The 22,654-nt window shown below is 38.5% G+C and overlaps 1 protein-coding gene across 5 annotated transcripts in view; it reads left to right on the top strand.

Annotated features, from left to right (window-relative positions):
* The window catches only part of SERAC1 (serine active site containing 1), a 66,996-nt gene that overhangs the window by 4,095 nt on the left and 40,247 nt on the right, over window positions 1-22,654 (top strand). For all 5 annotated transcript variants that reach the window (XM_047859967.1, XM_047859966.1, XM_047859968.1 and 2 more), the window contains 5 exons: window positions 12,684-12,775; window positions 15,441-15,477; window positions 18,093-18,229; window positions 19,409-19,498; window positions 20,810-20,941. In XM_047859967.1, the coding sequence (XP_047715923.1) occupies window positions 12,685-12,775; window positions 15,441-15,477; window positions 18,093-18,229; window positions 19,409-19,498; window positions 20,810-20,941 (487 nt within the window). In that variant the 5' untranslated portion in view covers window position 12,684. The remainder of the gene's footprint in view (window positions 1-12,683; window positions 12,776-15,440; window positions 15,478-18,092; window positions 18,230-19,408; window positions 19,499-20,809; window positions 20,942-22,654) is intronic.

Below are 22,654 nucleotides of genomic sequence, written 5' to 3'. Positions count from 1 at the left end.
TGGCTGCATTACCCAGAAAATAGATGATAATAATGGCTTAACTCTGCGTATGATTCCGTAGGTGGGCAGGCCTTGGCTGGTGTGGCAGCTCCATGGTCATCAGGGACTTGGGCTCTTCTGTCTTGCTGTTCTGCCATCTTCAGCGTGCTACCTCATGGTTTAGATGGCTGCTTTAATTTCATATGCCACCTGCTCATAGCAAGAAGGAAAAGGAAAGATGAAAAGCATATATTCTTTTTTAGAGAGCGAGTCGGGGAGAGGGGCAGAGGGAGAGAGAGAATCCCAAGCAAGTTCACACTGAGCCTGATCGACATGGGCTCACCTGCTCCATCCCATGAGCCTGGGATCATAACTTGAGCTGAAATCAAGAGTCAGGTACTCCCCCAAATGAGCGACCCACGTGCCCCAAGGCACATGCTCTTTGAAGGACACTTTTCAGAAGTTGCACATGACATATCCACTTACAACCCATTAGCCTGTTTTTAATTAGTGGTCACCTTAACTAGAGGGAAAGACAGGTAGTCTTTATTCAGTTACCTGTATGCCCAGCTACAATTCTAGTGTTCTATTAATCAGAATGAAGAGGAAATTGGATATTTAGTTTCAGTTTGGTTTCTTCTTCAACCAGGGCAGTGAAAATGGTGAAAGCCCTGGTGACCCCCCTGTTGTTAAATTTAATGGAGCTTTTGAATATTTGTTTTATTTGGTACTCATAATCCCTCCCTTTTTACTTTCTGTGTCTTTCAGAATTTCTCCTGTTATTAAAATTAGCATTTCATATTTAATGCAATCACAATCATAATCCCAAAGATTTTTTAAAAATCAAAAATTGACAAGCTGACTTTAAAACTGTGTGAAAGTGCCAAAGACCTAGAATAGTCAGTCTTGAAAAAGAAGAACAGAAACAGAGAACTTGTACTACCTAGCTTTGAGATTTGTAATATAACTCTAATAATCGACATGGTATGGTATTTATATAAGGATGGACAAATAGATCAGTGAAACGCAGTAGAGTCCAGAGATATGCCCACACTTAAAGAGTCAATTGATTTTTCAACCAAGGCACAAGTTAATTCAGTGAGGAAAGTAAAAGGTTTTCAACAAATAATGCTGGAACTGTTGGATATCCATATGGTGGTGGGGGTGGGTGGGTAGCAAAACTATTGCATCCAATATACAAGAACTAATTTGAGATGGATCAAAAACCTATAAGTAAAAGGTAAAACAAACTCAGGATTTCTGTGGCTTTGAGGTAGGCAGCAATATCTAAGATAGGACACAGAATGCAATAAAAAAAGATTTGATAAAAGAGACTTGAAAATTAAAACTTCTGTTCATCAAAGGGTATCTTTAAGAAAATGAATAGAGGGGCGCCTGGGTGGCGCAGTCGGTTAAGTGTCCGACTTCAGCCAGGTCACGATCTCGCGGTCCGTGAGTTCGAGCCCCGCGTCGGGCTCTGGGCTGATGGCTCAGAGCCTGGAGCCTGTTTCCGATTCTGTGTCTCCCTCTCTCTCTGCCCCTCCCCCGTTCATGCTCTGTCTCTCTCTGTCCCCAAAATAAAATAAAACGTTGAAAAAAAATTAAAAAAAAAAAAAAGAAAATGAATAGATAAGTCACATACTAGGAGAAGATGTTTGCAGTATATATGTACATATAGCTGATAAAGGATTTGGTTCCAGAATGAGTAGAGAGCTAATAACTCATTTAAAAAACACAAACAGTCCAAGTGAAAAATAAGTAAAAGCCTTGGCAGACACTTCACGTACAAAAAAATGAATGTAAATGGCTAACACAAATATGAAAAAGTGCTCGACGTTGTTAGTTTTCAGGGAATTGCAAGTTAAAAACACAAGGAGATACTGAGGCGTCTGGGTGGCTCAGTCGGTTAAGTGCCAACTTCGGCTCAGGTCATGATCTCGTGGTTCGTGAGTTCGAGTCCCGTGTCGGGCTCTGTGTTGACAGCTCAGAGCCTGCGGCCTGCTTCGGATTCTGTGCCTCCCTCTCTCTCCTCCCCTCCCCTGCTTGCTCTCTGTCTCAGTCTCTCTCTTTCTCCCTCTCTTTTTCAAAAATAAACTAAAAAAAACCACAAGGAGATACTACCACGGGCCCACTAAAATTGCTAAAATCAGAAAGGCTGACAGCATCAAATAGTGGTGTGGAACCACTTGAACTCTCATGCTCCTTCGTTATTGGTTACAGCGTAAAATGGTACAATCATGTTGGAAAAATATCTGGCAGTGTCTTATAAAGTTAAACATATATCTGCCTGATGACCCAGCAATTCCAGTCCTAGGTATTCACCCAAATGTATGAAAATGAAAATGTATGTCTAGAAAAAGTCTTGTATCAGAATGCTCATAGTAGCTTACGGTAGGCAGAACACTGGTCCCTCAAAGGTGTCCATGCCCCAATCTCTGGAACTTGTGAATATGTTATGTATGTGGCAAAAATATTTAGCAGATGGAGTTAAAGTTCTAGGACTTAAACTAAATTTAGATTATCTGAGAGAGCCTAATATAATCACATGGATCCTTAAAAGTGGAAGAGGAAAGCAGAAGAGTCAGAGATGAGGCAATGTGGAAAGCATAAGCTGTTGCTGGTTCTGAGATGTAGAAGGCTACCTGCCCAAACCAGAGGGTGGCCCCTGAGAGCTAAGGGTGGCACCTAGACGACAACTAGCAAGGAAACAAGGAGCTCAGTCTGACAGCTGCATGGAACTGAATTCCCCCAACAACCTGAATGAGCCTGGAAGTGGATTCTCCCCCAGAGCTTTCAATAAGGACTGCAGCCCTGTTAACACCTTGGTTTCAACCTTGTGAGACTGAAAACAGAAAGGCAATCTCAAATAGTGCCTAAGGGTCTGCATATTAATAATCTGCTGATAATCTTAAAATGACATTTTGAGAAGCACTTTTTTATACACTGTTTTTCAATAAATTCACCCCAACATATGATTTCAATTCATAGTATGTACTAATGACTCATTAGTTTGTATGGCTTAGACGTGTTTGCTAAACCCACATAATTTAATAGACCTTTTACATGAATATTTTGTAAGAACCTTATATTGAACTTGGGAATTCATCCTTCTTCTCAAATCAGTTACTCTTCCTGTATTTCCCTATTTTGGTAAATGTTTTCCCTACATACTCAGTATTCCAAACCAGAAACAACCATAACCATCTCCTCCCTGTTATCCATGACTCTCCACCTCTTATTCAAGTGGTTATCCAATTCTCTTAATAGTTCCTAAATCTGTTTCTTCATCATTCTCAGAGCAATTGCTTTAATTCAAGTACATGTTTCTATTTGAATTATCATTATAAGTCTCCCTATTGGTTTTCCCCATTGCTGCTTTGGCTTTTCTCCAACTCATTTCCAACCTTGTCAAGTTAAAAAAAATTACTTTTATCATGTTACTCCATTTTCTTTTAATTTTTTTTTTCTCAACGTTTATTTATTTTTGGGACAGAGAGAGACAGAGCATGAACGGGGGAGGGGCAGAGAGAGGGAGACACAGAATCGGAAACAGGCTCCAGGCTCTGAGCCATCAGCCCAGAGCCCAACGCGGGGCTCAGACTCACAGACCGCGAGATTGTGACCTGGCTGAAGTCGGACGCTTAACCGACTGCACCACCCAGGCGCCCCAGTTACTCCATTTTCTTAAGGTTAATCTCCCAACAGCTTCCCAAAACTCAGGGTAAACTTTAGACTCCTTAACTTAGCTAAAAGGGACTTTCATGATCTGACTAGCCCCTGCCTTCAGTACTTCCATGTTAGTAATCAACAGAATGAGTTGACATAAAATCAGTAAGGAAGAGAAGACCTAAAAAACACTATCAACCATTTTTCCCTTATAGAGATGTGTAGAATCCTCTTCTCAACAACAATAGAATATACATTCTTTGCAAGTGCATGTAGAACATTCACTAAGGTAGACTATATTCTGTGCCATAAAACAAATCAAGTTTTAAAAGAATTCAAAATATACAAAGCCTGTTCTCCAGCCACAGTGGAATTAAGCTAAAAATCAGGGATATCTGGAAATTACCAAATACTTAGTAATTAAATAACACACTTCTAAATATGCCATGAGTCAAAGAAGAAGTCACACTATAATTAGAAAAATTTTTAGGGGTGCCTGGGTGACTCAGTCTGTTAAGTGTCTAACTCTTGATTTTGGCTCAGGTCATAATCTCACAGTTTTGTGAATTTGAGCCCTATGTCAGGCTCTGCACTGACCACAAGGAGCCTACTTGGATTCTCTCTCTCTCTCTCTCTCTCTCTCTGCCCCTCCCCCTTGCTTGTGCTCTTTTGGTGTCTCTCAAAATAAATAAACTTTAAAAAAACTTGTAAAAAATTTAAAAGAATATTTTTAATTGAATGAAAGAACACTAGTATATCAAAATTTGAAGGATACGGGCAAAGCAGAACTTAAAGGGAAACTCTTAGTGTTATAAACTAACAGAAAAGAAACCTTAGAACAGTGATTTAAGCTTCAATTTTAAGAAGTTTGAGAAGGAAGAACTATTTGAAATCAAGCAGAAGGCAGAGACTAATAAAGATAAGAGCACAAATCAATGAGATTGATAATAGAAAAACAAGGTAACTCAGTGAAACTAAAAACTACTTCTTTGAAAATATCAACAAAATTGGTAAACCTCTAGCCAGAGAAGCTAAGAAAAAAAGAGGGAAGACACAAATTGCCAAAATCAGGAATGAAAGAGAAGACTGCACTTTAGACCGTAAGACCTGGAAAAGATAATATAGGAATACTACTTAAAGAATACCAGTTCTACACAAACTCTTCCAGAATATAGAAGAACATGGAACACTTACCAGCTCATTTTGTAAGACCAGCATTACCTTGATGTGAAAGCTAAAGACATCACATGAGACTAGAGACTAATATCTCATGAACATAGACATAAAAATCCTTAAAGTACTAGCAAATTGAATCCAACAATATATAAAAAGGATAATGGTGTATCATGACTTCAATTTGTCCTGGGAATATTAATCAAGTAATATATTAACAGACTACAGAAAAATCACATGTTCACCTTAATAGATGAACAAAATGTTTTTGTCAAAATTCAGTAATTTGGGAATAGAAGGGAATGCCCTCAAACCAATAAAGGACATCTACAAAAAAGTCTACAGCTAACATCATTAATGATGAAAGACTGAGTGCTTTCCTCCTAAGATCAGGAGCAATAGGATAGATCTGCCTCACTACTTCTATTCAGTATTGTTCTGGAGGTCCTGTCCTGTGAAGTAAAGCAAAATTAAAAAATAGAAGGCATATAGATTGGAAAGAAAGAAATTGAACTGTTTTCACTGGTAACATAATTGTGTATGTCAAAAATCCCCAACGGTCTCCCACCCCTGCCAAAGAAGTCCCAGAACTAATGAGTTTAGCAAGGTCACAGGTTATAAGGAAATACACAGAATCAGCAATTTTCGTATACTAGCAAAGGACAATTGGAAATTGAAATTTAAAAAAAGAATCCTGGAAGTACTATTTACATTTGTACCAAAACCCAGGAAATACTTAGGTATAAGTTTTTAAAAATACATGGTAATATTTGTATGCTGGAAATAACCAAACATGGGTGGAAAAATAAAAGATGACAGAACAAATGCAGAGATCATTTATGTTCATGGCTTGGAAAACTCAGTATTAATCTCAGAAGAATTTTTTGTAGAAATAAGCTGATTCTAAAATTTATATGGAAAGGCAAACAACTAGAGTATCAAAAACCATTTGAAAAAAGAACAAGTTCAGATTTTAAGATTATATAAATCTACAATAATCAGCACTGTGTGGCAATGGAAAAAAGATTGTAGCAGTAGACAGCATATACACATGGTCAATTATTTTGGTCAGTTATTTTTTGGCAAAGATGTAAATAAAGGCAATTAAATGAGGAAATGGTGTCTTTTCAACAACTGATTCTGAAACAATTACACATTCATATGCAAAAAAATTTCATCCTAAGCAGAAGTTCCCTTAGAATGTGTCATGAGTCTAAATGTAAAAACCTGAAACTATAAAGCTTGCAGAGAAAGTTATAGGGGAATATCTTAGTGACCTGGGGTTAGGCAAAGACTTCTTTTATGCAATACCAAAAGCATGATCCATAAAGTAAAGATTGATTAATTTGACTTCATCAAAATTGAGAACTTACACTCTTCCAAAAATACAAGAGAATGAAGACAAGCCATAGACTGGAAGAAAATATTTGCAAATCATGTAACAAAGATCTTTTATCCAGAATATGTAAAGTATTCCCAAAACTCAATAATAAGAAAACAAACAACCTTATTAAAAATAGGCAAAAGAGGGGCACCTTGGTGGCTCAGTCAGTTAAGCATCTGACTTCGGCTCAGGTCATGATTTCACAGTTCATGAGTTCAAGCCCTGCATCATGCTCTGTGCTGATAGCTCAGAGCCTGGAGCCTGCTTTGGATTCTGTGTCTCTCTGCCCCTACTCTGCTCAGGCTCTCTCTCAATAATAAAAACATTGAAAAAAAAAAACTTTAAAAAATGGGCAAAATATTTTAACAGACTTTTCACCAAAGAATACAGACACGGCAGATAAGCATGTGAAAAGATGCTTAATATTACTGGTTACTGAGGAGATGCAAGTTAAATCAATGATGAGCTATTACTACACACCTGTTAGAAAGGGTAAACTAAAAGCAACTGACTGCGAATAAAGTTTGGCACTTTCTTATAAAGTTAGAATATATTTACTTTTTGACTCACATCTAGGTTATTACCCAAGTGAAATCAAAGCTAATGTTTATACCAAAAAAATCTGTATGCAAGTGTTTATAGCTGCTTTATTCATAATTACCAAAAACTGGAAACAATCCGACTGTCTCTCAGCTGGGGAATATATAAACAAACAAGTAATATCCATATAATGGAATAATAGCCAATAAAAAGAATGAATTACTGATATAATAACACAAGATGATTCTCAGTTGCCTTTTGCTAAGGAAAGGAAACCAGACTCCTAGGCTATGTGCTATATGATTCCATTTATAGGACGTTCTTAATAAAGGTAAAACTAGGGTGAGGAAAACAAATCAGTGGTTTCCAGAACTGTGTATGAAAGAGATTTGACAAAAGGGCACAAAATTATTTGAGTTGATAAGAGTGTTTCATATTTTGATTTGATTGCATTTGTCAGAACTTTGGAACTGTACATTTAAAAGGTGAGGGGTGCCTGGGTGGCTCAGTTGGTTGGTTGAGTATTCAACTTCATCTTAGGTCATGAACTTGTGGTTTGTGGGTCTGGGCTTGTCTGTGCTTCCCGTCTGTGCTGACAGCTCAGAGCCTGCTTTGGATTCTGTGTCTCCCTCTGCCTCTGTTCCTTCTCCATTCACACTCTCTGTCTCTCAGAAATAAATAAAGATTAAAAAAATTTTTAAGGGGAATATTTAAAGGTGTATCTAAGTTACCATTAAAAAAAGGTGAATGAACACATTTTTTTTTTTTATCACTTTTCCTCTGAAACTGAGATAACCTGCAGTACTCTAGATAGATAACTTAGTACCACTAATTTCCTAGAGACCAAAATTTTAAGAAATACAGATTTTGACAGTGGGGAATTACTGAAAGATTTGAAGCAAGGGAATAATATGATTACATTTAAAAAGTTACTTTTAGGGACTCCTGGGTGTCTCGGTTAAGTGTCCAACTCTTGATTTCTGCTCAGGTCATGATCTCCCAGTTCATGAGTTCAAGACCCGCATTGGGCTCTGGGCTGATAGCGTAGAGCCTGCTTGAGATTCTCAATCTCTCCCTCTCTCTGCCTCTTCTGTACATGCATGTGCTCCCAAATAAACTTAATAAAAATATAAAGTTACTTTTACTTCTAGGCAGCACCCTTGCTTCATGCACATGAAAACTTTAGTTAAAATGTAATGGAAGAACTTGGAATTGTGAGAAGGAAGAGAAGAAGAAACTCAGAAGAAAGTAATAGCACTGAGGGAAGGTTGAAGCATTTGCAGGATTATTACAAACTGACAGAGAGCTTAATTACTTGGACCTAAGTTCATGTAGAGTCAAAGATGATGTCTAAAGGCATACACTTTGGGGCACCTGGGTGGTTCAGTCAGCTGAGTGTCTGACTCTTGATTTTGGCTCAGGTCATGATCCCAGGGTCATGGGATCAAGTCCTGCATCAAGCCCCTCATTGGACTCTGTGCTGAGTGTGGAGCCTGCTTAAGATTCTCTCTCTCCCTCTGCCCCTCTCCCTTGCTCATTTGCTATCTCTAAAATTAAAAAAAAAAAAAGGCATACACCTTCAAGGAGATAGGAATTAGAAAATTTCTTCCCATTAGACTATAGAAATAGTATTGGAAACTTCCTTTTTTTTTTTTTAAAGAGAGAGCACTCAGGGGAGTGGCAGAGGGAGACGGAGAGAGAGAATCTTAAGCAGACTCCATGCCCAGTGCAGGACCTGATGCTGGGCTGGATCTCACAACTGTGAGATCATGACCTGAGCCAAAATCAGGAGTCAGACAACCAACTGAGACACCCAGGTGCCCCAGAAATACCCTTTTTACTAGGAACATGAAAGAGTGGAAATTTGTACTCTAAATCTGTACCATATATGTCTGTGGGGTTTGTATTAACATTGTCCTGATAATGCTGGGAACCCAATTTGAGAAATCTATAAATTGGTAATACCTGTCCTGTTTTGGCTGAGAAAATCTGAATTGCTATAGCTCAGAGTGATAATAGGATTTCCACCAGAGATACTCCCACTGAAGATGAGCTCTCAATCAAAGATTACAAAGAATTTAAGCAAACCAACGAGAAGCCAGCCCTAATTATTAGAAATAGTGGTTCTAACAAACTTTAAGATAAGCTTAAAGTGTAAAGGAATGTTTAGAAACCATATGTATCAGTTAGCTAATTGCTGCAGTTTAAATTCCCCCAAAGCCTAATAGCAAAAAGAACCATTTATTATTGCTTACAAGTCTAAAGTTTAGATAGGGGGTTCGTAAGGACAGCTAGGAGTGAATTGGTCTGGGATGCTCTCACATGCCTGGCAGTTGGTACTGGTAGCTGGGCTAATGGAGATATTGGACCACATTTCTCTTATCCAGCAGACTAACTGGGCATCTTCATATGGTGATCACAAGGATCCCAAGAGCAGCAAAGACAGAAGCCTCAGTGCTTCTCACGTGTCTGCCTGCATCATTTTTCTGTGGTCTTATGGCCAATGTCAGGTATAAAGCCACCTCCCGAATCAGTAGAGGGGGGTACTGCCAAAACCAAAAACTACCAAAAAATAAAAAAAGGAATAACTTGTGACCATTTAAGAAAAAGGGCACCTGTTGGGATGAACACTGGGTGTTGTATAGAAATCAATTTGACAATAAATTTCATATAAAAAAATAATAAAAAAAAATTTTTAAAATTCTACCATACATTAAGACAAAACAAAATAGTGTGTCAAAAGGGAAGAAAAAGCAGGCAAGATGAGCCAGCTAGAAAGTTTAAAAATAAAAAAAGTTACTGAAATAGTGGATAGATGAATGGCAGCTTAAATACATTTTAAAAACAAATTGGTGAATTGGAAGATAGATTTGAAGTTCTATCTTGACCATAATGTGTATCAGAGAGGTAGAAAGAGGAAGAAATTATGGAAGAAGTCGAGATTTAGAGAACAGCGAAAGAAAGTCGAACGAGAAAAAACAAATTTCTCAGCTGGAGGGTATAGCATGAGATAAAAAAGAGAACCATAAATGGAAGTGACTGGAACACTAATCTTTAAGGGTCAGGTGGAGATAGCCCCACCCCACTTGTAAGCCCAGTAATGGCAGGGGCCATACTTCCTTATTCACATCTTAAGTTTCCATCCCTGACGGTTGATAGGTGCTCAGTACATGTTGAATGAGTAATGGGATGGAGCAGCCAGAAATGTGAGAATAAAACCAGAAGGCTGGGAGTCATAGTAGCTAGAGAAGGAGAGAAGTCAGATGCTTCAGAAAAAAACAAGAGGAGGACTGAAAAGTGGATTTAGAAACAAAGATGTCACTCACTGGTGACTTTCGGGAGTGCTAGGTCAGTGCTAGAGAAGGACAGTGGAGAGAGAATCTTAGGGAAGGTGAGAGGAGAGGCACTTGGAGGGAGGGAGGTCCCTCCCCCCCAGTCATTTGTTTTCATGTGTTGATGGGAGAACATTGGAAATCCGGTATTTAAGGGAGGAGGCATAGGAAGAGCTGAAAGAAAGGGAGTGAGGATTAAGACAAGAAAAGCATTTCTAGTGAATGAGTCAAGGTCCCTGTGGAAGTGAAAGAGATGAGACCCAGGACAAGATTTACCCTTGGAAAGGGGATGAGATGTTTTCCTCAGAAACTGGGAAGAACAGTGCAGAAGATCCATTTGGAATCTGGAAAAGGCAGCACAGATGTGTATCATTTGTAGACCAAGGTGGATTGACCAGAGAGTCAAGAACCTGATGCTTCGGGCCCCTTTGAGTGCTAGGAGTTACCAGGATTTGTAATGTCCTGAGGGGAGAGGGGATGCCAGATTGTGGTCCAGAAACATTTTTCCACAAGCATTTCTTACAAATTGCCTCATGAAATCTCAGAAGAAAGGTATCAAAATTTCTAAGACTTCAATCATTTGTTATCATATCTTTTCTCATTCTAAATAGCTTTTATTTTAGAACCTAATTTGGCATTTGTGATTTTGTGTTCTTTTTTTTTTTTTTTTTTAAAGAACTTCCCCACCTCCTTCCTCCTCATGTGAATAAATGTTAAGCCCTTCATTACCTGGATCTATCCTTGCTTATAGGTAAGGGGGCAGAAGTTGAGGGAGTTTGTAGTTTTAACTTTCTCAGTGAAGTGAGAGACCATTTGAGAAGGACAGAGGTAGGGAGGAGGCTTCGCAGGGAATGTGGGTCATTTAGAGCAGTCGTTGTGGGGACGAAGAGAGAACGGATTAGGGACAGCAGAAACGATTCTGAGAGCCCGCTCCCAATTTGTCTTATTCTCCCCAAACCACTCTCCCCCACTCCACCCCATTTTGGCTGTCCACTTGTAGAAAGAACACATGTTTTCAGATTAGGGTTGCAGGCTACTAGAAAGAGGAGAGGTCTAGCGCTGTTGAGGGAGGAGGCAGAGAGTGATGTACCACGGGGTCAAGGCGGGGTGGGGAGAGAAGCACAGCCACAGGACAGGCTGCTCACTCCCAGATGAGGGAGGGATGGGAGGTTAGTTGGGGCTGGAGAGCAGAGAAATCAAGACTCAGAGAGTTGAGAGAGACTTAGAAATGAAGCGGTTTATACTGGAGACAGCTGCCAGGGCCAGTGAAGTCACCAGAGGAAACGCAGAAGGAAATAAGAGGACGACATACATTTCCAGTAGACTCCAATTTATTCCCAGGATTTAGTAGAAGGGAAGCCTGCTGGGGGAAGCGGGGAGGTATGTGTAAGTTAACAATATAAAGCTTTTTAGGCCAGAGAAGTAACAGCAAAGAGCGTTTGTGTAATGTTTTATAGTTGACTGCTTTCCTAGTGTCAAGATTGAAAGAAGCAATAGGTATTACTGCTCTGTGTTTTTGTTTCACTCAAGTTGTTAGGTAGTAATTAAAATACAAATCTATACACAAACTCAAAGTAGTTTACATTGCCTTCTGCCCTGGCTTCACGAGCATCTACTTCATTGCAGCCTTTATATCATCTTTACCATTATCCTTATGTCTCATGGAGAAGTAGTAGCAACCCGTTAAAAAGGTGAGAAAATACGAAACAATGACCTTTAAAGCAGTGACCTTCACGAGTTTACCTTTTGCCTAAATCAGTTGGCTTAGTCATCAGTTGATGTACTGGAATTATGAGAAAAAATATAAAAGTTTTATTTTGTGTTATCTCTAACGGGTATTTCTTACATATACACACCAAGTAATTTCCCCCTTATCACTATAAAGCTGCTAGAACTTCTATGTTCAACCAAAGGACCTTTTCTCACATGAGTCCCTGAAGGCACTTTCCTTTCTTTTCCTTTATAGCAATCACAAAAGAAGAGCAGTCTTGTCCAAAAGCAATCTGATAATGATTCCAGAATACTGAGTTGTTCTAGAAACTATTGCATCATATTTCAATCATCTTTACTCAGTTGATGAAGTAGTTGAGTGACAGTTCTCCTTCTCTGATAGGATGCCAACAGCTAACAAAGGATTTTAAACCGTGTTGGGTACCATCCTGAAGTAGCTAGAGAAAAGCAGAATGCTTGAAAGGGTTCTAAGTATCTTCCATTCAGAGCACTTTTCATTTCTCTAGGGCCTTTGGTCATCGTAGGTAAATATAAATATCTTTATCCATATGCATATATATATATTTATTTTAACAGACATTGAAAAAATTTTGAATTCATATATCGACATTCTGATTAATAATCTGTATTTTCTTGCTTCCTACGAATCATTGTTCACAGTTGGACTCAGTTTGAAGAATAGGCAAAGTACTACCAAAGTATTATTCTAGTATATCTTTTTAAGGATGAAATTTCTTTTTTAATTGAAAAGTTTTTTTCCTGGTCTTGAAAAACCGAAGTCTGTAGGCAGTCCAACTGTGATTGTGGCGTGTTCTTATAGTCGAATGTTTTAAATTAGCTGTCAAATTAAATATGTTATCATTGTTCTAAACACGCAGAATGTCCCTGGCTGCTTATTGTATCATCTGTTGCAGAAGAATAGGAGCCTCAACTCCTGCTCCCCAAAGCACCACATACTGGAGAGACATCAGTGAGTACACTTTCAACAACAGTATTTCATATGGAAACAGTGATAGAATTATTTTCTGTACCAATGGTGCACCCCAAATTTGTGGGCCCAGAGCCATGCCATGCATATTCCTTTCTCTTGAGAATCTTTTTCCTCCCCTGTGTTTCCTGTCAAATTCATGCTCATCTTTTCAAACTCGAGTATCACCACATTCTCACTCAGCAGTAAGTTTCTGCAAAAACAAGTGCCAGACACATGTACTGTGTTCTGGGAATTCAGCGGTGAGCCAAGAAGATAGTGTACTTGCCCTATGGGCGGTTAGGGTCTAGTGCTGATTTAGTATCTTTATTTGTAAATCTTTATTTACCTATTTATTACTAACCTTTATTTGTAAAAGAGGAGATAGGCCTAGATCATCTTTCATTCATTTGGCAAATTATTTATTTACCATTTACTCTATGCCAAGTACTATTCTAGGCCCTTAGGATATAATATGGATTGAGACAAAGTCCTGTTTTCAGGGAGCTTCTGTTTGCTCTGTAAGATAGATCTTGTGGGGGGGGGGGGGGATGGGGATAGGTCCTTTTCATCTAGAAAAGTTCTGTGATTCTGTTTTTTTTTTTTAAGTTTATTTTCAGAGACAGTGAGTGGGGGAGGGCAGAGAGAGAGAGAGGGAAAGAATCCCAAGCAGGCCCCACGCTGTCAGCCCTGAGCCCGACGCGGGGCTCAAACTCACGAACCACAAGATCATGACCTGGGCTGAAATCAAAAGTCGGACACCTAACCGCCTGAGCCACCCAGGTGCCCTGTGATTGTATATTTTAAACATAAAAAGAGGGTGGGGAGAGAAAAGGGAGCTTTTTCTCTCGTCATTTCTAAAGGACAAACTCAAGAGTAGTGAATTAACTTTAGGATAGGAGAAAAGGCTGTGAGACTGTATTCTGTTCCCAGGGCCTAGTAAAAAGAAACATAGCAAGTGGTAGCAGTAGAGAAAGCAGAGAGTGGCTCCCAGGGCCTCCAGGGTGAGCATGGAGGGAAGGCAGTCCAGGAAGCCATCTTGGAAAGAAAAACATCCTAGAGGAGCTGCACAGTCAGGAAGCTTTGTCTCAGCTTTGGATCTCATCCCTGCAGACCTCCTGGAACTGTCTCCTTCCCGGTTCTGGAACCACTACTCAGGTCTTAGAGTTTGGGAGGAATGTCCATCTTCCATGCCTGATGCCTAGAGAAGTCAGTTGAGGAGAGTTCCTTATCCCTCAGTAGGGAGGGGAAATATGTTGTCAGCAGCCTAAGTGGAGAGTCTGACAAAAGGCCACCTCTACACATCCAATAAATTAAAGGTTATGTAGGTTTTGTGGACTGGTGGCAGACCCTAACCATCTTGGGTAATGCATCAGTTAAGGTTGTGTTCAGTGCATGTAACAGAAGCTTGACTACAGTGGCTTCAATTAGTAAAGTTTTCATTTTTCTTACCTAACAGTCAAAACAGAGACTGTTTAGAGCAGGAATTGCAGTTTAGCAATCCTCCTATCTTCCTGCTCTGTTATCTTTATTGTCCTCATGGTCACAAGATGGTTGCTGAATCTCTAGACATCCAGAAAGCAGAAAGGCCAAAAGTCATCTTATGAAACCTTGTCTCTGTATTTGGAGAGGGATCTCTACTTACGGACTCGCATTTATATCTGATTGGCTGTAACTGTGTTGCATAGCCAGCCCTAGCTGCCAGAGTCAGGAATTCAAATATTTTTATTTATTTTTTTTATTTTTTATTTTTTTTTTAATTTTTTTTTTTTCAACGTTTGTTTATTTTTGGGACAGAGAGAGACAGAGCTTGAACGGGGGAGGGGCAGAGGGAGAGGGAGACACAGAATCAGAAACAGGCTCCAGGCTCTGAGCCAACAGCCCAGAGCCCGACGTGGGGCTCGAACTCCCGGACCGCGAGATTGTGACCTGGCTGAAGTCGGACGCTTAACCGACTGCGCCACCCAGGCGCCCCTCAAATATTTTTAGATAGTAATCAGGTTGTGCAGTACGGATTAAGGGGCTTGTGTGCATCAGATAGACAACTATCTGTGTTTTCCACTAGGAGTTCTTTTTTACATTAACAAAATATTTTTATAAGTAAACTTGAAGAATGTAACCATTATTTTTAATTGGGTTATGTACATATGGCACTTACCCAGCAACTATAACATAATTACTTTGGGAAAAGTCACTTTGTGTCCTTATGTCACAAGCATAATCCCTTCAATATAGCCCTAGTAGTGATAGAACTCTCCCCATCCTTCTATTTTACTGGTTGTGAACTAAAAGGAGTCAGAAGGCAAGTTAGCTTCATGGCTGTCGCATTCTGTGGAAGCACTGTAGGCCTGGCATTATCAGTAGTGCAGCAGGTCTAGGGTCTCTGATTTGCTGGGAATGACAGAATAAGAGATACAAGAAGGGGAGAATAGTGTGAAATGAGGAGGAGTATGAAATGCAGATTATATTTTTTTACCCAGTGTTTTTTGGTTCGTCTGCATCTGGGGTTAGGAAGAAGCCTTGTGTTGGTAGTAACTGATCATGTTCATGGAAGAATAGCAATGACTTCTTATCCAATTGTATAATATAAGGAGAGACACTTGCCTATTTCCTGTCACATTTTAAAAATGAAACTCATCCCACTGACTTTTTTCCTTTCTTTTTGAAGGAAATATAATAAAGTTTACTGGATCACTTATTTTAGGGTAAGTATCAACTGTGAAATGTTAATTGGCTTCTTTATACTACTATTTGAAATCTCAGTGGAAGTGATTTCCAGGTAGCATAGGGTGGCAAATAGGGTACAGATTTTGGAATTAGGTGGATTAATCACTGGTTCGACCCCTTCAGTGTTGTCTCGATTGAGTTACTTTACTTTCTGAGGAGTGCCTTATCTTGGATCCAAGGGTATGGGAGGCATTCTACCCACCAGGCATTGTTGCTCTGGGGAGAGCACTTGACACGCATACAGAGCAGGTGCTGGTTAATTAGCTCTCGTGCACCTAAAATCACATCTCGTGTTGAGTTCTAAAGTGGGTAAAAAAGGTGAAAATTGACTGTAGCCAGAATAATTTTTGAAAACCCTTTAAGTCACCATAGAGCTCTCGTGAAAGGAAATTGAGGCTGAACTGAGAAAACCAACAGATTGACATCTTCCATCTCATGCTCTTCAGAGGCACATGCTTAATGAATGGAGTGACTTTCCTTCCTTTTTTGGGGGGAAAGGAGGGTGTATTTGTTAATATATGTCTAATACAATTCTCTATTTGTTAATACTACTTTTTTTTTAATGTTTTTATTTATTTTTGAAAGACAGACAGAGCATGAGTGGGGGAGGAGCAGAGAGAGAGAGGGAGACACAGAATTTGAAGCAGGCTCCAGGCTCTACGCTGTCAGCACAGAGCCTGACGCAGGGCTCGACCTCACGAACTGTGAAATCATGACCCGAGCCAAAGTCGGATGCTTAACCGACTGAGCCGCCCAGGCGCCCCGCTATACTACTCTTTTTTTGCTATTATATATGAGATCGTATAGATATATACACACACATATACAACTCTTAGGTGCTAAAACTATAAAGGAGGCATATTTGGCCTTTTATTCAAATACATACACTTCTCCATGACACCAATGTAAGGCAAAAGACAGATGATTTTTCTCTTCGAATCATTCCAGGCAAAAGATAAATGTAATACACTTTGTCTATTTTGCAATTATTTCACAGGAATATAGTGAAAATTAATCGCATAGTTTCTAGTAAAGAATTTTGTCTTTCATGGAAAGCATGATAAAAATACTGAATGCATTTGCTCTTTTTGGGTGCTCAGATAGTTCCCCAAGAGAGGAGAGGATTCTTCAGGACCGTCTATTTCTCTGGTGCTGGCCAGTGTCTGGCCTTTCTGTCTTGCCTGCTTTAACTTTAGGGTGGAAACCAAAGATGAGAAGAATGCTTACTATAACTGATGTTATAAAGCCCTGAGTCCAGACAGTGCAGACTTTATGTCTGGATTTAGGGAGCGTGTAGGTCAGTCTGATCAGGGAAAAACCCCTTTATTTCCTTCATTTTGGGTACATAACAAAGAACGTTGTATTTCACATTTAAAAATTGACTTTAGGAGACTTTAACTTGACTTGAGGCTCTTAGGAAAGGAGAAACTTTCATATGCTGGTGGTGGGAGTACAGATCGGCTTATCTTTTTGGAAAAACACTTTGACAGTATCTAATAAAGGTGAATAGTATATATATAGTCAGAAAGTCCGTAATTCTACTTCTAGATGAGTATCTTAAAGGAACAAATCCACATGTGTTACAGTGTAGATGTGTAAGATGTGTAACAGGATTGTTTGTAATAGACTCAAGCTAGAAATTCCCTGAATGCCCATCTGTGATAGAATGGGTAAGTTGTATACCCATACAATGGCTGCATCACAGACCATAGGAAAATACAAACGCACAAACTACTGATACATGCAACACCAGGAATGAATCTCACAAACAAGAAGCTGAGCAAAAGAATACGTAACAGTATGATTCCATTCCTATGAAGTCTACAGACAGACAAAACTAAGCTCTGTTGTTTAAGGATGCGTGTATAGATGGCAAGCTATAAAGAGAAACAAGGACATTATTATAATAAAAGTCAAAATGATAATTAGCTATAGAGATGAGAGAGTGGGTCAGAATCAGGAAGGGATGCACTGTGGGCTTCTGAGGTACTGTTAATGTTCTGCTTTTTGCCTGGATATTGTAATTATTATTATTCATTAAAATGAATAATAGTTCATTTATTATAATGCATTATAATAATTATTCATGAATAACAAATATATACATTTATATATGTGTACATAAATATAGTGTATATTATATGCACATTACTGTATATATATTCTATTTCACAATAAAAAATGAAAAAGTCTGCTGCAAAAAGCTTAATAATATACTGGCTTACTCAACAGTGTATATATTGAGGGAACTTCTGTTTATTACGGGGTGGAAATTGATGGTGTGTATAAAACTTTTTGTTCAAAACACGTTTTATCTCACTCAGTGTTTACTAAGTACTATTTTCCCATCCTATTTTGGGAAATTCTGCCCTTTTACCCTTTTTCACCACTTATAGGAAATAGTCTTCTCAATCGACTGGTTCAGGAGCTGGGCTGTTGTACAGGTTGGGCCATTCAATTTATGTGATGCTCAATAATCTGATGAGCTCCATAGCCAATATAATTCTGTTATTCTGTCATGTAAAAAAAAAAAGTGACTCTTATGTTACGTTTACATCATGTATTTATGATGAATTTCTTGTTTCTTTTTAAGCGGTTCTTTATTTCTTACATATGAAGTTCTGGCTCTGAAGAAGTCTTTGACATTAGATACTCAAGTAGTAGAAAGAGAAAAAATGAAGTCATACATATATTTGCACACAGTTTCTTTAGATAAAAGAGAAAATTATGGTAAGTTTATGGTAAAGTAATCCCATTTTTGTGAAAAATGGAAGCTAGTTATTAAATTTTAAGATGAGTGTTTAAAACACAATATTAACAAGGTAGGTTCAGCTGATTCTAAGAATCACCAAATCCTGTAAGAACCACATTCCTAAAGATTAATGGAAGGCCAGATTTTTGACTTCCATATTTAATTTGGTTTGCAATTCTTCTGTAACTAAACGACACGAAGACGAGCTGGCTATTTTAGTCTAACCTTGGAATTCCACACCATAGTGAAAGTCATCATTTCAGAGGTTGGCCCTCAGTTTGGCAAGTATAAAAATATGATTTTTGTTACTTAGATATATTTCTGCTTTAAGGAATTTATTCATGCAAACTAAAATCATCTCATGGATTCATAAATGTGAATACCAACTTAGTAACAGAGGGCAAAAAATCTGTCACAGAGGCTGGAAAACCTGTCTTTATTAGAACATTCCTGTTCTCCATATTTAGGTCACATGGAAACCTAATTAGTAACCAGACAGTTGTTTGGTGAACATGAAATTTTAGAGCAGAGGCATACATATCTTTTCATCAAGATATGGGTAGCCTGGTGAGTCACTACACTTGACTTACAGCTGCCTGTTCCTACATTGTTGGCCAGAATAATCATGCCTGGTAGTACATTATGTTCCCTGAGTGGGACAGGTTCTGGTTTCCCCTGTCTGTAGCTGTCTGTGTCACCACTCTGTCCTGTTTGTATTTATTATTATCTCACCTGGTGTATTACAATTTCAATTACACAGATAATTTTTATAGTTTACAATTTATCTGTATCACAAAGATAAATCTCATTAAGGTATCCCCAGATTTCAGTTTGAGAAGGGCTATTGTTAGGGACATTTTCCTGAATGTAGTTAAACCTATGTTGCATGTGAGGATTTTTGTTAGCTTTAGTTAGATAGTGTTTTTGTTTTTGTTTAGTTTTTTACTTTTTTCCTGACTTGGAGAGAAGTCTTATTTTGGGATCTAGTGTTCTGTGTTTGCATAATGGTTTTAGTTGTTGTGATAGTTATAATGAAAGAGAAAAATGCTATTTTATGTTTTTCAAAAAATTTGTAGCTTATATATTTCTCTTTGAAATATTAGAGCATAGGATTAAGCATATATCCTTGGTTTTATCTAAATTTGTAATCATTTTAGGAATCACTTACCAGGCAAGAAAAGAGCTTCACAAAGCAGTAAGAAAAGTTTTGGCAACATCAGCCAAGATACTGCGGGGCCCATTTGCCGGTAGGTACCAAATATTTAACTTGGAAGCTTTATCAGTATCTGAAAGTCATTTGGTGATCAACTTGAGATCTTTTTCCCCCATCTCTTATACTGACATTTATTATAGATATGGAAGGTTGAGTGACATTATTCTCTTGGGCTCTATTTAATTTAAAGGGCTTGATGGACAGTTTTCTTCCTTCCACTTTGTGGATGTTTTGTTGTTAGATAGCTGTAGGGGAATATTGAGACTAAATATATCCTTTTCTCTTGATGAGTGTTTCAAAATTTTAAATTTGTTAGAAAATCACTCCCATGCTTTCTGATCATGAGAAATTGCATCAATAATGTAGATTTTACAATCAAGCAAATCTACACTGTGGAGTTAGCTATGAAAGAGCTTACTCAATCTCTTTACAAAGTTGGCATCATGAAAAAGGTGAGAACATTTTTAAGAATTAAAAGATACTAGAGGTGCCTGGGTACCTCAGTGAGTCAAGCATCTGACTCTTGGTTTCGGCTCAGGTTATGAGCTGACGGTTTGTAGGTTCGAGCCCCGTGTTGGGCTCTGCGCTGGCAGCATGGAGCCTGCTTGAGATTCTGCCTCCCTCTTTCTCTGCCCCTCCCTTGCTCGCTCACTCGCAAAATAAATAAATATTTTTTAAAAAATAATTAAAAGATACTAAAGAGACTTAATCAAATCCCGATTTTTAAAAAACAGCTCTGAAGATATTTTGGGGACACTTGGAGAAATTCAAATATGGCGATAAGCTGGATTTTAGATGGTTTTGGAAGATTTTTGTTTTAGTGTTCTTGGGTGTTATAATGGCATCGTGAGTATATAGGAGAATGCAGGCTTATTAGGAGATTGGGTTGACTGAGAAAGGGTGAAATGTTACGTCTGCAGCTTCCTTTCACATGGTTTGGAAAAAATACACACACGTGCATATAAAGTAAATATGGCAAAATAATAAAATTGATTAAATATAGTTGTGGTAAACATATGGATGTGAGTGTATTTGATTCTATATGTTTGATATGTTTCATAATAGAAAAGTTTTTAAGGAAAAAGAACAAGAGACCACTTTGTGAAAGCAACATAGTATATAAAACAAAAGGACCTAATAACATACATAATAAATATAACAAAATACTATGGCAGAACTGAGAATAACCCTGTCAGTCGTTATCAATACCTGGAAATGGATTTTACTCCGTTATTGTGGATTTCAAATCCTTGCAAACTACCATCTTAAATAAGCTAGAGGACACAATGTTGTTTTAACTGTTCACACTGTTTACGTGGTCTTGTTCTTTTTTCTTTGCGCAAAGACACTTTTAGTACCATCGATGTGGAGGATCATGAATGTGCTGTGTGGCTGCTCCTGAGGAAGAGCCAGTCGGGGGACAGGACAGCGCGATTGCAGGCCGTACAGGAGATGTCGGAGACCCACCACTGGCACGGTAATGAGCCCCTCTGTGCACCTGCCCTGCCACCAGCTCGTGCCTGACCTCTGATATAAAGGGAAAGAAAGGAGATGCTAGGAAAGGAAAATAATTCAGCATACCTTAATATATACAAAAATTATTTTCAAAAGTTTTTGAAAGAAACTCCGGTGATAGAGAAAGTAGGAAGCCTGCTGGCCTGGTAGCCGGATAAGGTTGGTTAAGAACAGCCTCAAAACTGGGGAAGATCTATCTATTTGTGTAACTTTCTACCAGAATGAAGTTTTGCTTGATTAGAGAAACTCTTGGTACCGATTAGCTATAGCCTAATGTTGTATTTGGATCTTCTTTCAGTTCCTAGTTAATGACGTATTTTAATCACTCGCTGCACCATACAGTTATGTTTGCTTTCACTTTGACAATCTGCTTGGCTCCCATACTAATAATTCGTTAAATGTACCTGATTTGTGTGTGTGTATTTTTAAAGGAAGATTTAAAATATTTACTTGTATTTAACAACTGCATCTTCTGCAGTATAAGTACATAAGCAAGAGTTTAGATCTGCTCTGATTACAGTGACTAAAGTGTACTTTTTTAGTAGAGTTATCCTATAAAAAGGGGTAAATAAAAAAGAATAATGTTATGTGTGCCTGGGTGGCTCAGTAGGTTAAATGTCCAACTTCAGTTCAGTTCATGAATTTGAGCCCCACTTCGGGCCCAGTGCTATCAGACATATCCTCTGTCTCCGTCTCTCTCTGCCCCTCCCGCACACTCTTTCTCTCTGTTAAAAATAAGTTAATTAAAACAATTAAATAAAAAATAATGTTTTCAAAGAAAAGTGTCAGAATAAGAACTCTGCCTCTATACATCCTAATTAATTGATTGGTGGGTATAATTTTAATAACGTACAATGTAAGCTTACTTTGAAGACTTAGAATAGAAATCTTTAAAAAAAAAAAAACTACCTTCCAGGATTCCATTTCAGATTTACTGTATCAGAAAAATCAGAGTTGGAGCCCTAGCATGTAGGTTTTGGAAAAGTTCCCCACTTGATCTTGAAGAACTCACCCATCATTAAAAATAATGTCTGCTTGAGGGTTGCAGTTTTGTTTACAATACATAGCTCAGTCCATTTGGGCTGCTATAACACAATACCATAGACTGGGTGGCTTATAAACAATAGAAATTTATTTCTTAAAGTTCTGTAGGCTGGAAAATATAAGATCAGAGGGCCAGCAGATTGGTGTCTGGTGAGGGTGTGCTTCCTGGTTCATAGATGACCAGCTTTTCACTGTGTCCTCACGGGGCGGAGGAGACAAAGGATCTCTCTGGGTCTCTTTTATGAGGGCAGTAATCCCAGTCATGAGAGCTCCCAGAGACTTCACACCTCCAAATACCATGACATGGGGGCTTAGGTTTCCATGTATGTATCAGGGGAGGGGGGGACACAAACATTCAGGGCCAATACATAAAGGATGGAGTGGTGAAATCATGAAGACTAAAACAAAGTACCACCATCTGGAACTTCACATTATTCATGGACATCATGTAATGCCAAAGCACCATCCCGTATCAGGGACAGTAGATCTCAATGCAACCTCAGGTTTTTTGAGTAGTGAGCAAAATAGTTTTTAAACACTAGAATTATTACCAAAAAAAGGAGAAGTTAAATTGGTTCTGACCTATCGATTTTCACATTTAAGGTTCAGTTCTTCAAAAGGTTAGTTAGAT

The sequence above is a fragment of the Prionailurus viverrinus genome, chromosome B2 (genome assembly GCF_022837055.1).
Source record: "Prionailurus viverrinus isolate Anna chromosome B2, UM_Priviv_1.0, whole genome shotgun sequence".
NCBI lineage: Eukaryota > Metazoa > Chordata > Mammalia > Carnivora > Felidae > Prionailurus > Prionailurus viverrinus.
Note: the sequence above shows the minus strand (reverse complement) of the source record. Positions and strands in the feature narration are given on the sequence as shown.